The sequence below is a fragment of the Carassius carassius genome, chromosome 24 (genome assembly GCF_963082965.1).
Source record: "Carassius carassius chromosome 24, fCarCar2.1, whole genome shotgun sequence".
In the NCBI taxonomy this organism is placed as follows: Eukaryota; Metazoa; Chordata; class Actinopteri; order Cypriniformes; family Cyprinidae; genus Carassius; species Carassius carassius.
Genome location: NC_081778.1, coordinates 29,123,384 through 29,139,173, shown reverse-complemented (window position 1 = coordinate 29,139,173; position 15,790 = coordinate 29,123,384). Strand labels below are relative to the sequence as shown.

Below are 15,790 nucleotides of genomic sequence, written 5' to 3'. Positions count from 1 at the left end.
AGCAGGAGCATTATGAAGACATCTGAGCAAAGTTAAATGATTTACAGACTTTGGTTTTCGAGTGCATGTGTAAAGCCACAGTCTGGCAGAATATTACACTAAGAACTGTTGGGTTTACGATATTGACAAAAGCATAGTAATGAAACCGAATAAGAATGGTGTGAATGGTTTGTTTGTGATGGTCTATTGGCTGATCACAGAGAAAGTACTTTTTTCCACTTTCTTGAAGAAGTAAAACAGCTATGAATATTTCAGGAGCAAAGAGAAACAAGTCAAAGATTAATATTTATTCTCCCGGAGGTATAATGGTTGTTTTTGTGATTCCATTTAAATATACATTACCGTTCAAAAGTTTGGGGTAAGCACTTTAAAAAAAAAATAATAATAATATTTTTATTTAGCAAGGATGCACTGAACTGTAAAAAGGTGACATTTATGATGTTACAAAAGATTTCAAATAAACGCGGTTCTTTTGAACTTTCTATTCATCAAAGAATCAAATGAATTAATTAATTCCTTAATTTATTCATAAATAAATAAGTAAATAAGTAATTTTATTTATTTATTAATCATTTATTTATTATTATTATCACTGTTGAAAACGGTTGTTTTGCTTGCTTTTTTGTGGAAACCATGATTAATTAATTAATAAATAAATGTTTCTTGAGCAGCAAATCGGAATATCAGAATGATTTCTTAAAGATCATGTGATACTGAAGACTGGAGTAATGATGCTTAAAATTCAGCTTTGATCACATGAATAAATCATATTTTAAAATATATTCAAAAAGAAAACAGCTATTATAAATAATAAAAAAATAATTAATGTTTTACTTCATTTTTAATCAAATGAATGCAGCCTTGATGAGCACAAATGTCTTAAAAATGATCCCAAACTGTTGAATGGTGTATGTGACTTTGTATATTATATGTGCCTTTGCTGGATTGCTTTAACCTTGATGTTGGCTATTCAACTGTTTTCATGAACTTAACATTTCCTGCAGATCCCTCCAGCTAAAATACTCGGAATGTTTTCCTTTCAACTTTTCCCATGTTCCTGAGCTTGAATGAATATCAAAAGCCAAACACTGTACGCCTGAGATAGACAAACTATAAGGCAGTGCCAAAACTTTTTAAGTAACTATAAAACTTTTGAAAAATATTGAACATTTAATACTCTATGGAAGGGGCATGCATAGACTCCTGCCGTGTCATACAGTCTGCTGCTGGGGAATATACAGTTGTCATTTCTACAGTTGAAAATAGACTTCAAGCGTGGGAGTGCTTTGACAGCACAGCGGAGACCCAGACGAGTCACACAGCTGTCATCCTCTTACTGTCAGCGGCTGACGGAGTGCAGAAATACGCCGGGATCCCTAGTTTCCTTTAATCCCTTAGATTCATTTAACTGCTATTAGCCTGAGAACCATTAGTGCTATAACAAAACAGATGCTGCTCAAGAGAAAGTCATGCGTAGTAGAATTTTTTTTTTTAATGCAAACTAGCGTTCACATCAAATAATCAATTAATTATTATTTCTAAAAAAAATTTTTTAAAGATTTTTTTTTTAAAAAGTTAAAAAGTGAAGAAAAAAGTATTTGGGAAGTTGCAATCTATAGTAATAATTAATAAAGATAAACAATTAATTAATATGAATTTATATAAACTTAATGATATTACCTAATACATAAGTGTTTGTATTTGGGCAGTTGATCCACATCACATTTTACAACTTTATAGAAAATATCTAAATTAATATTAATCATTCAGAAATTATAAACATGGTCAAAAAGGTGTATCAAAAATTTACTGCACAAATTGAATTTTAATGTACTTTTGAATAAATGATATGAATGTTAATTATTATTAATATTAATTATAATAATGTTATGATATATATTCATTCATAAATATATTTTAGTTTTGGGTGAGTCACACCAAACGATATTTTACAACCTGAAGTAATTAAATCATTATAATTAATTAATAATAATTATCATTAAAATTAAGAAATGGTATTTATTAAATTAGAAATGCCATTATATTTTTGGGGAGTTGCACCATGAAACATTTTACAACCTATACTAATCTATAAAATAAAGAAATATCAAAAGAAATATTTATAATACAGAAATGAAAAACATGCTCATCATAGAAAAAATTTATCTAAGTCACTGTACAAATTTCATTGTTCAAGTATCTTTGAATAAAATAATATTAATGTTAATAAACTATTTTATTATTAATTATTACTATTTATAATTATTATTGTTAAATATAAGGTTTTTTGGGTGGGGGGCACATCAAAACATAAAATGAATATCAGAAAAAAAAATTATATAAATTATTCTGAAATAAAAAACCATGCATTCAAATCACTGTACAAACTGCACTGTAATGTATTTTTGAACAAATCTGTGACGTTAACCACATTCACTGTTTAACTCGTACAAAACAATGTACTTTACAAAAATCCAGAAACAAAGTTTGTGAAAATGATTTACTATGCAGTACACTTAAAAAAAGTTTTTCCACCTCTCACAACCTCATTTTTATTAATGTAAAATTAATATGGTTCTAATGGGAAAAGCCACTAACCTGAGTGACACTGTGCTTCCGTTTCGATGCACACAAACCACTTGCCGAGACTGGTAGCCTATTTCCATATTCCAGAGGTTGTCCTCTAGTCGATTCAGCTTGTTGCGGTTCCTTTTGCTCTTGATAAGCTCTTGCATCTCCGGGTCCCGGTTCCCTTTCCTCTCTTTACTTTTCCGCCGGCGGGCTTGGCGGGCATTGCGCAAGGGGGCGGCAGAGGAGCTCAGAGGTGGCTGTAAAGACAGCATCTTGCACTCGCTCCATCCGCCCACTTTCAGACTGAACACCGTCTCTCTGCCCTCGCAGGCCCTCGGTACACATGTCTGGAACTCCGTCAGATTGGGGCAAGGAAGCCCGCCAAAAAGCGGCGGTGCAACAACAGAGCGGACGCGGTTCTGCAGGCCCAGCCCGCAGGTCTTGGAGCACGTGGTCCATGGGGTGAACTCGGTCACCACACAGTCTTGAGGGCAAGGAATTAAACAGGCCTGTTCCTGCCGGGGTTTGGGCTCAAAGTACTCACAGATGGCATCGTCGGCAGCTGAGCTGTCCGCCTTGAGCACACAGCTCACCTCTCGCATCTGGATACCCTCTTCACCCTGCAGGCAAATGCCTGTGCGGCCGGTCCGCAGCGATACGGGAACACACTGGTTCCACTCGCCTAGCTGCCAGTCGTAAAGGTCCTTGTGCCAGTCGCAGATGCGGAAACAGCTCTGTTGGTTGGTCGGCCGTGTGGACTGAAGGCAGTTGGTGTGAAGGGTCGTCCAGCCTTCCACATGAGCGCACCACACCGCCCGACTCTGACTGCCTCCTGGACCACACTCGCTGCCCATACATCTGCCCCATGGACCTGGAAAAACACACAAGTTAGTGCAAAGTCTCAGAGGAAATGATGCTGCCTAATAAGATGCCTTCAGAAGATAATGACATAATGCACTGATTTTTTTAGTAACCATGTTACTGAAAGAAGTCTTTCATGCTCAATTTTAAAATGTTACTCCAGTCTTCTGACCCTTCAGAAATCATTAGAATATGCTGATTTAGTGCTCAAGAAACATGTTATTGTTGTTGATGTTAAAAAAGTTGTACTGCTTTATAATGTTTGTGGAAACTGATTTTTTTTTATTTATTTTTTTCAGGATTTTTTGATGAAATGGGAATTTTTGTTTGTTTGAAATAGAATTTTTGCAGCAACATAAATTACTTTTAATATAAAATAACTTTTGAATAATTTAATGCATCCTTGCTGAAAAAAATAACTTCTTTAAAACAACTTTTACTGACCTCTGTGGAACAAAAAAAGGAGTTTTTTTTCTCTTAATTCTGACAATTCTGAGATATAAATGCACAATTAAAACTGTGAAATGATGCAATTAACTTTTTTAGTTATTTATTTATTCCTTGGAAGTAATAAGCTTCATGGGCCCCAAAAATTAGCTAATTAAACAGATTTAGATTTTACATGTTTAAATTAATAACACACAAACAAACAAATCATTTTAAAATGAGAAAACTAAAACGTCAAATCTAATTAAAATTGACTATTTATGTTTAATGTCTAATAAGCTAATTAAACTGCAGCATGCTAAAACCAAACTCTTTAGTAAAGTGCTATGTGTGAGTTGCTGCCTATGTGCAACATTACCTAACTCAGTTTGGATGCAGACAGCAGGCAGCCCACTAAGTGTTGGAACAGAGCCAAGGTGTCAGGTTTACACATTTAGAAATTTGAATAGGTTCACTTTCGTACCTGACTGATCCTTAAAGTGATAATCTGAGTGTTGTTCTATTTGGCTGTGAAGCAATTATCCAGTCAAAATGAGTTAATCACCGCTCAGTACCTGCTGCTTTGTTCTACTGGCAGCATCAAACTCTAAACAGAGAGCGGGAACAGAAGAATCAACAAGAATCTCATGGGCTCTAAATCTGGGATCATGTCACATGAAAGAAACGGTTACCAAACATACTAAGCAGAGTATGAATAAATGCTAAACAGCAGGCAAAATATTGGAAATATAGGACCAATTACAATTACAGAGCTGAAAAATACAATTATACAATGTTAATCTATTGACTAATAACTTTATTTAACCTTCTTTTAAAAAATAGCTAAGAACTGATGTATCAGTAAAAGTAGGTATGTCTGTTAGTGAGTTTCTGAATAAATCAGTTTTTTTTTCTACAATGATTCCCTTTATTTTATCATAGTAACTAAATTTCTGTGAAAAAAGACAGAAAACAAACATAGTTTGTCATACCTCAATTAAAGGGTCGTTAAATTAATTTCACCTCCAAAAGCTTTTTTCTTGTCCTTTTGTGACAGCTGTGACTAATTACCAGTTTTACTGTGTTAATAATAAATGAAATGCAAGCAAATATCACATTGTACAGCCTCAAGAATCAGGGGTTTAACAAAAGCAGCTTAAACTGAGAATCCAGCGACAGCAAAGCGTGCCAAATAGAGATCTGTACAGACAACAAGGACTGTGATTGTGCTTCAGGGGCTCGATCTCACAGTCACATTAGAAAATGAGGCTTTATTACCATTAATTTTCACTGTATTACATTAGCTGTGTCACCATAACTGAGTTTTCATCTCTCATTCCCCACATTCAGCACCTCCTGCATGATAAATAGTCATTCCTGTAATGAGGCCTAATAATAATCCATCTCAGAAAGTTTTTGCTGCAAACGTGGCCCATTGGGCCTCATCGTGTTAAACGAGAGCAGGGGAAATAGAGTTTTGTGTAGCACAGTATAAAAAAGTATTCAAAAAGATTTTTACATTTCTGATGCCAGTTTACTGATATGCATTTGGTGGTTGAGTCAGTGTTGGTGGTTACTTACTGACCTAAGTCAAAGATATTCTGGACTTTTTTATTTTTATTTTTTCAGTTTTGTCATCTGTCAGATAAAATATCAATATATCAACAGAAGTAACAGCACACCTCTCTTCAACACAATTTGAAGTATTATTAGTTTCCATTTCAAAAATGATGTTGTGGCTTCACAAACTCCACCAATAACATTATATCATAAGACCAATTGATCGAGCACTCATTCCATCCATTCACTAGATCCAACTGATATCATCTGATGAAGACGGTGGGCGGCCAGGCTGTGTTTACCCTGCAGGTCACTAGTTTCATTACGGATTTAAAAGGCAAAGAGAATATCACAACAGTGTTGTTACTGTAAACCGAAACTAAAAATAAAAAAGGGGAATATATATATATATATAACAAATAAAAAAACATAAATATTGTTTTGGCAACTAAGTGAAATTACTAAAATGACAAAACTATAATATATTAAATCTATATAGAAATACTAAAAGATGAGAAAAGCACATAGCAAAATGTCTTCATTTTAAATTAAAATGAAAATTGATAATGTATACTGATAAAAACTAATTTAAAATATCAATAATATAATATTATAACAGTGTGTAAATAACAATACAATAAAACTCAACCGGGCCACAAATTATACAAAATAAATCAGTTGTAATATGACAATTACTAAAACTAAAATAAAAAGGTAATACTTTTGTCTTGTGTGTGTGTGTGTGTGTGTGTGTGTATACACACACATGCATACATACATACATACATACATACATACATACATGAAAACAAAAGTTCATAGTAAAATAAGCAAAACTAAAATTAAAACTGAAAGAAAAAAAGGCTAATTCAAAATATTAATAAATAATATAACATATAAATTATGCCAAAATATATCTACTTCACAACAGTTTTGTTTCAAAAACCTAGAAAAAATTAATCTTACTGACCCCAATGCTTTAAATTATATACAAATGATAAATAAGAAATAAAGCAGTTGAAGAATGAAAATTACTGAAACAAAACTTTTCAAGAAACACCAATCATAAGCTCAGAGGTGATTTACCAGGTCTGTGTGGAAAAAAGAAACCTGGGCAGTCACTGTTATGTCTATTGCAATCAACTGTGAAATGAGTTTCTCAGTGTTATTTGTGCAACATCTGAAGTTTCTTTATTCATGAAGAGTGTTTCAAATCAGTCACTCTGCAATTCCTACTTCAGTTAGGATGCAGTCAGGTAAGACAGTCGTCTATGTAAGCACCAAACATAAAGGTAGCTCACTAGGAAGAGAACTACAGTGGTGTCTGCTAGCTCAAAATGAACATTTATTGAATTTTTTTCACAGTTCTCCATTTATGTCACAGACTGGTGATGTGCTTCCTCCAATGGTGGGGAGGAGAGCTGCTGTTGCTTCCCAAGGCTAATCATCTTTGGGGAAAGCAAGAATAAACACAAACCCTACACAATGGTTTCATTAAAAAAAAAAGAAAGAAAAAAGTCTTTATGTCTCCCTACTCCCCCATAGGTTTAGAAAGAGGATTTCGACACTGTGGTGGGTCTGTGAACGTGAAGAGCCCTGACATAAAATGCTCCAAAACATGCAAAATTAAAGGTTATAATTGCACACATATAAAATGCCTATACTACCTGAAAAAGGTGTCTTGAGAAATTACACCTTGATTTTAGACTCCATATACCTTAAAAATGTAAATAAATAATTTTCTAAAAAAAAACGGATTCTGTGAATTTCCAGAGAAGCTAATCTATCTAATTTGTGATATATAGCGGTACCATGATGTAATATTTTGGTGATACTTCCATCTGCCCACACTGGGGTCATTGTTAAGAGGATCAGGCCTGCAGCGGGTCTGGATTGATCGGTATCTCACACATCATTATCTCCTATGCTTGGAGGAGACGCCAGCTGTCATGATAAAAGGTAATTCTGGCTGACAAAGTGCTGGTCCATCAGCATCTGACAGGTGTGTGTGCAGACAATTCAGACTGTCAGTGAGAGTCCAGTTCACAGAAAGAAACATTCAATGGAAATACATCACCGCTTTACCATTAATAATGCGATTTATCATGCAGCCCTAATTAATAATATGCATGTGATGTATTAGAGATAGATGGGTTAAGGATGAAAAAACATCAAAATAACCTAGGTTTAAGCCAATCAGAAACACTCTCTGCTTGTCAATCATTGTGCGTGTTTGGGTTTAGGAGGCCTGGGTTTTGAAGAAATCACTTCCAGCGCCATCAACACACAACCCCAATTCCAAAAAGTTGGTATGTTTTGCAAAATGCCATAAAAACAGGAATATGTGATTTGTTCATCCTCTTTATTTAATTCGTTACCTTTATCTAATTGACAAAAGTACAAAGAACAGATTTCCAACGATTTTCCATCAGATTTCCAACGATCCCCAAAACAAGCTGAAATATTGATTTATCTGACCACGGCACACATTTCCACTGACTTTTGAACCAAATGAGATAAGTTCAGACCTAGAGAACTCACTAGCGTCTCTACCTAGAATGGATATATAGATTTCTCCTTATGTAAAAAGAGATTCAAGTTGCATTTCTTGATGCAGCGGCAGTCTGTTAAGTGACAACAGTTTTCCACAGTACTCCCAAGCCCATGTGGCTATATTTAATACAGCTGCATGACGGTTTCTTATGTAATGTAATCTGAGGACTCAAAGGTCACACACATTCAACTAAGGAGCCCTATTTTAACCATCTAAACGCAATGTGTAAAGTGCACGGTGCAGGTGCACTCAGGGCGTGTCCAAATCCACTTTTGCTATTTTAACGACGGAAAAACGGTTTGTGTGCTGGGGCTCATTTTTGGAATGGGTTGTCCCCATTCTCTTAATGAGTAATGGGAGTAACGATCAATACACCAATCAGAGTGTCATCTCCCATTCCCTTTAAGAGCAAGATGCACTCGCGCCAGTGTGGATCACTATTTATATGGCAGAATTTGTTGGCGGAAAAGCTGAACGCTTCTCAATCGAAGAAACTGATCTGCTCGTGCGCGAAGTTAAAGAAGATCATCCACGGGACAAGCAGGAATCCACCAAAGCTCCACGGGATGAGTCCGTTAATATATATGTGTGTGTGTATTGGCACGATTGTTCAATTAATTCGCCAATTTCATTCATCATCATAAGTGGTAATAGGCCGAATTGCAAACAGGTAGCCTATTTCTAATACATGCAATGACTATCCATCATTAAATTTTTATATTTATGTAGCCTACACAATAATATTCTTTTACACTTTAATCCTTTTGTTTTTAATATTTGGCATGTTTGTGTGATGCGCCTCCCTGTGTGTAATAAGCAAAGTCAACATGCACTGTGGACCCGCCCAGAGGCGCATTTTCTACCAACGCGCTCTTTAAATAACCAAAAAAAATATTGCACCATTGACTTTAGACTTTAGACTTAGGCGCAGTCTATTTTCAGCTCCTTAAAAAAGCAATGCGCCAGCAATGCGCATGAATCATAGACTGTATAAAAACATGGATGTAGTGTCCGTGACATCACCCGTAGACTCCTAAAGTCTGTTTTTGAAGCTTAGTGTGCAGAGCGGACCATCTCCATCTTGGCAGCGCGTCACCGTGGGACTCTCCCGGACAATTAAAAATGGGCAAAAAGGCGGGAGCTAGTTGCTGAAGCCATGCCCACCTAGGGCGACGGCAGTGTCAGCAGTGGCAAACCACCTGTCACTCAATTGGCCACACCCCTTAATTATGCAGAACTTTAAGTCTTAATATAATTTAAAAAACTGTTACTGTTAAAAAAAATTCACCCCCCTCACAGTTGAAGGGCAAAATTAGCTATTTAGACCAAAATCATTTTTTGCACCAGGCTGTAAACATGTTTTTTTCTGCTATAAAATTGGGCCAGCACGCCCATGGGTAATTAAACATGCATTTGCTAATTAAACGACATGGCGCTGGACGGGAAAATGCGAACGACGCCGGACTGAAACTAGCAAACACACTTGCGCTGCGCCGGGTGTATGATAAGGGCCCAAGGCACTAAACACACATACTTAGATTTCTCTGGATTCCCTGAATCTTTTTACAATATTATGCATAGTTAATGGTGAAATACAAAAATTTTGTAATGTGAAAATGTGATTTTTTATTTTCTGACAATTCAACAGATTCCTCTTTACCAGTAAGAAACCGATCAACTTTACCGATCACGATCGGCCCATCGTTATGCGCATCTCGTCAGTAAAGCCGGTTCTCTAATCACCGGTAAATTCCATCAGGTGAGTGATTTCACATAGAGCAGCTGTTACTACACAGAGCCATTGAAAACTGAGAAGCTGCGCAAATCCACGTTCATCCACAGGAGGAAAGACAGTACAACAGAATGACAGACAGATAATTAGATAGATAGATATGCAATTCACATTTCTTTTATAGTTTTATACTCCTGCTCTATCAACAATTCATACATTTGTTTTCAATTTCATTCCTCCTTTAAAAACAAATGTTAGAAGAAACAACTGAGATGAAGTTGATGCATAAATGTAGAACAACTGAGAACTTCATGAAACCTCCTGAGCTCTGAATCTCTGATCAATTGTTCTCTGATCAGTCAATTGAGTAAGAGCAAGCTCTGTGATGTGATGCTTTTGTCTGAAGCATTCAGAAGACAATGTGTGTCTGAGTGCAGTAATCCACTGCATGAGTAGCGTTAGTCAAAATGCAAAAAAAACAACAACACACAATTTGTATAATGCACTGAACTTGCACTAGACTTCTCTGATAATGTCTTTCAGGTCACTTTGCATGAATACATTCCCCAGATCTGCTAAACTTTGCATGTCGAAGTGAAAAAGATACATAGGTACGTTTATTCTTCCCTGTTGCAGTCGGCTTCAAATTGAGTAAATCATATGCAAGAAATCTGACCCCAGGCAAAGACCATTAAATTCATTAGAAAACAGTGAACTTAAGACATTCTAAAGATAAATACAGTCAACCATGTGCCTTCAGCCTTTCAACATCCCTGCTTTTGCAGATTTCAAAGTTTATCTCCATCAAAGCAGTCCAATAGTGATGTTCCAATGGCAAACCCACACATAATGTGACCTTATATAAAAGCCTTCTCTTCCATGTTCATTTACCATGAGTTTTTGTCCTAATAGCCACAAAGAGCAACATTTTATACTTCTGGTCTGTCACTTCATGCCCATCCATACCATAACCTCATTAAACATCAAATACACTTATTTTTGTTTTCAGTGAGGTCTGATTTTTTGATGAAAATTACTAGTCACATGAAAGCAGTTGCATCACTCCTGGTTAGGAGACGGTGTACCCAAAACTAAAAACCTAAAAAAAAAAAAAAACTCACCTGCTAGAAAAAGCATAGACAAAGCTTAGGGGCGGGACTGAGAATTTACAATAGGAAGTCTGTATTTTTTTTCACACTTTAACATCCAATATTTCCTGATCAGCACTCCAACAGTGAAATATCAAAAGGTCAGTGCTTAAATTGTCATCTGTGTGCTCAGCAGGGTTGTAATGGGAAAACAGTAAACTTTACAATAATATTATACAACCAAGTGTTGTTTGAATGTTTTAATTAACAAAAAAAAGTCTCTGATGCTCACCTAGGTGCATCAGGGTGTAACTAATCTTTTAAAACACCATGTGTTAAACCTTTATTTTCTCTTAAATTGTCAATGAACCCCAAGTACTCAACATATTAAGTGCTTTCCTCAGTATTCATGATCAGATTGTACTACTCCGGGCAACAAGCAAATCATTCTGTTTTGACAGCCTACACTATAATATGCTTCATTGATTTATCTGATAAACACTGAGCAGCACCAACCTTCACCACATCTCTCCAGTCTCAATGAGAGATTTATTAAAGCCAAAGTGTACAGCACATGTTGTGATGAGCATATTAGCATACTATAATGCAGACTGGAGTAATAATGCTAAAAATTCAGCTTTGCAGCACATTAATAAATTACATTTTAAAGTATGTTCAAACAGTTAAATTGTAGTAATATATCACGATATTAGTTTTATACTGTATTTTTAATTAATACAATATAATAGGTGAGCAAATGAATTCTTTCAAAACTATTAAAAAAATCTTAATTATGTTTTAGGTGTTATCATTTAACCCGTTTAATCCCACCGGTCACAATAGTGACTGTAAAAAAGGTTTTCATTTATAAAGCTATATTTATTTCAATATTTTATGGTCACAATAGTGACCAGTGGGATAACAGTGAACTTAGATATACAATATAAATCTAAATGCAGTTGCTAGTGAAAATGACAATAAAATGTTTCAGTGACAAAATATTGCACATCATTTGGATATTTTCATGTCTGTGAAAAATTTGGGATTAAATGGGTTAAATCAGCTGAATTACCAAGTAAAGTAAAGTAAAGTGAACCAGACTTCTTGCTGCATGCTTGCAGTCAAAGAGTGCAAGACTAGATGCAAGACTAGATTTGCAGTAAAACAGAGATACATCTCATTTCTTTCTTTATTCACTCAGCTACAGCCTAAAATGAAATTACAAAAGGAGAAAGCAGATGAAGCAAGAGCATTGTGTGGATGTGGGAAAGTTGGCTGAGAGGAGATCAGTTCCTTCTGGCTCTGCCAAAGCGTTTGGAGGAAAATACATTTATTCAGCATGGTTACGAATCCACACTCAGCAGGTGAAAATCAACGCTCATTTTTGCTCTTTGATGAGTAGAAATGTTCGATAAAAAGAAACATTTAAACAACACAAAAGAAAACCTCTGAACTTGAGGCTGTAGATCTATATGGAAGAACATGAGCAGTGCAATTGAAGCATGACTCATGATGAACATGAATCAATTGCAGCTTAGCTTGTGGAAAAAGAAAACATTAACAGCAAAAAAAAAAATTGTTTCAGGAATAAACATTTTAATGCTGGTTTTATTTATGCTCCCCACAGGCAGGGATCAGAAGTCACAGCAGGACCACCAGTGCCTCTCCATACAGAAGTAAATATGAGTACGGAGCTTGATGGCGATCTGACACGCCAGCTTCACGAGAAGCCTCCCTTGGGGCGGCTGGGAAGCAAAAAGAGGTTGTATCACCACAGAAGAGCCAGTCTCGGGTCTGGAGCATGTGTGGCTTTGGCTCATAAACAGTGAGAAGATGCTCTGGGGGAGAATGTTACATCTAAATAAAAGAAGTGACGGCTGTAAGCGCTGATGAGGCATTCAGAAAAACTAAACCGACTAACTATGATCAAGTGCATATATATATATATATATATATATATATATATATATATGCACTTGACATAAAACATACAATAAAACCAAAAGATCACCACTAGCTCTTCTAAAAGATTCAGTTTCACCTGCTAGCCTGATTTACGTGTTCCTGAAGTGCCTTTAAGGGGTTAAAGTAAGGATAAGGCATGCAGTCAAGCATATGGTGGTCTCCTGTCTGCTCATGATATTCACCTCAAAGACCCCGTGAGAGCTGGTAAGAGCAGCTTTGGGTTTGCCAATGAGAATTCCCTCAGGAGACATTCCCATAGACCTCTTAAGGACAACCATAACACAAACTTTTGGGTCCTTCAGTGTACTTACAGAGCATATCTGACAGATGTAAGGAAACCTCTCTTCATTAAAACTCCTGACATTCCACTATAATGCTGAAATGCTGAGGTCTAACACCTTATCAAATGTCACACAAGACTATAATTAGAGCCGACACAAACAACAAGGTCAGAGGGGTCTACTGTATATACATATCACAACATCCTCTGGGAAAAAAGGTCCAAAACACACTAAACACAAGCTCATCCACACAAACACTAGATTTGACTGCATGCAAAAACGTTTTAGATCAGAAACCACAATGCAAACATGGTTATTACTGTTAAACTAAAACATTCAGAAAAATTAACATTCTTTTATTTCAGATCGCTGCTAATATTTCTTGTTTTCATTTACTATAGAATGAAATCCTTAAAAAATAAAAAATAATATATATATATAACTTTTTTTAAACTGACAAAAAAAAACCCAGAAAGTATAAAATACACTGAACAAAATTATACACTTTTGTTTTTGCCCCCATTTTTCATGAGCTGAACTCAAAGATCTAAGACTTTTTCTATGTACACTTTTTCTAAGTCTATTTCCCTCAAATATTGTTCACAAATCTGCCCACTCCAAAATGTGCAGTTTTACTGTATTTATAATTTAGTTCAGTGTATAACAAAATACATAATATATCAATGATACTACAAGAACACTGAATGAAAGTCTAAAAACTAATATTTTCACATTTACTATAATATGATGAAATATTTGCAATTTATAATTTGTTTGCAAACTGTAGGCAACAAATCAATAAATTGTTAATATTGTACTATATTGTGGACGAGTAAAAATGCAATAATTATGAAAACAATTATTTATAAATTCTTAATTATATATAATACTTTTATTATTTTTATCAAAATATTGTAATACATTATTTTATATTTAAAGGGTTAATTTATATTTATCAAAATACATTTTTAAGAAATTAATTAGCGTTATGCTGTAAATAGTGCAAAGTTGTACATTTTAATAAAACTTTACACAAGGTTAGTTTTTCTACCAGGTTACACTATTTAAACATATTTAGAAATTAAAAAACAATTACACATGAAAATATTTGTAAAAAATATTGGTCAAAACAAATATTGGTCTATTTCTAGTGGTGCATTTGTGGAAAGTATTTTTCTGGTCTATGACAAAAGATTGCATAATTCACACAGAAGTTAACGTGATTCCCTTTTCAGCATAACACGTTGTTGATTTGGTTTCAATATATGCATACACACATAAACGCACACACCCTGGCATTTGCAAATAATCTTGTATAACGCTGCCATTTTTATTACAGAGCAATAAAAGTAAGTAGTAATCTACGTGTAATACATTCCATGGCATTTGCAAAAATATTCCTAATCCAACCATTTTTTTCTGTAACAACACAGCACACCGAAATAAACCAGAAAAATACAAACAACCTCCTCGGTGACAGTGTGTGTGTAAACAGGGCACTGCTGACTAAGAATGAGACTCGCAGGGTTTGTGCTGCAGGCAGCGGGGAAATCTGCTCGGCTGAATGCAGAACCACCGACAGGGACGTGAGAATGGATGGAAGTGGAGAAACTCACCCCAGGACTACCGGGACAGAAAGCCAGAGGCGCAATGTGGGTCAAGATGGAGGTGCTGATCACATCCGATTAGAGCAAAACAATCACAGCTCTGGGCTGAACTTCTCTGATCAACTGACACTTCATATCAGCCGCCGTTTGATTTTCAGTGTGGATGTAACATGACATTTCGAGGGAAGATCATTCATAAACCAGCACAGAAATGTCAACTTTACACACAGTGTATCCCAAAAATAGATTTTATGAAATGTTTTTTTTTTCTTGAAGATTGTGTGCAAATGTCACTTCCTTTAATGTGTTGTTATTCTAATACAGTGGCATTTTAAGTGTGATTCAACTGTCCAAATATGTTTTTGGGCAATTTAATACGCAGCGTTGCTGTTATTATAACACACAGAGATATTTCTGGGCTGCTCATGAATTATTTCCAAATACTTGGGTAACAGTATATTTAAGAAATATTCTGGGTTTAATATAAGTTAAGCTTAATCAACAGCATGTGTGGAACAACGGTGACTTTGATGTTTATGTTCTTCTAAAAAATGTGGGTTTCAATAGTACTATAGCCACAAGACAACAACAATATGTACACTTTAAAACTTTAAAAAGTTAATAAAACTTTTATGACAACTTACTTCCATTAACAGCACATTCATTCAGATCTTTTTAAAGGTCATGCATTTCAGTCTGTGTCTAAATTTACATATACAGTACATAATATTAAAAACAAAATCTCATGTCAGATGGGCCTCACGTGAATATGATTATACCAATGAATGCCAGTTCATCATCCATATACTAACTGCTTATATATTCATACTGTGATATAGACCATGTCTTCTTGGATTAGTGCAATCATTTGTCAAATTTGCTTTCAAGAAAAAAAAAAGAAAAAACTGAAAATATTTTGAAAGCAGTTTCTTCTCATCCAAATAGATTATGATCGCCATGAAATACTGCATAGTGCTTACTTTACACCTACATTTAATCATTTAGCAGATGCCTTTATCCAAAGCAAATTTTAAAGCATATATTTTATCCTGCATATTATTTTTAAATAATAATTTGTGAAAGTATACACAGTATGAAAAAATAAATACAAATGTAGCATACTGATTTATTAGTTGTGTCTTGCA

General features: G+C 35.1%; 1 protein-coding gene across 1 annotated transcript in view; it reads right to left on the bottom strand.

Annotated features, from left to right (window-relative positions):
- The window catches only part of LOC132103405 (thrombospondin type-1 domain-containing protein 7A-like), a 106,630-nt gene that overhangs the window by 66,340 nt on the left and 24,500 nt on the right, over positions 1-15,790 (bottom strand). The window contains exon 2 of the mRNA XM_059508486.1: positions 2,599-3,442. Coding sequence (XP_059364469.1) covers positions 2,599-3,442 — 844 coding nt within the window. The remainder of the gene's footprint in view (positions 1-2,598; positions 3,443-15,790) is intronic.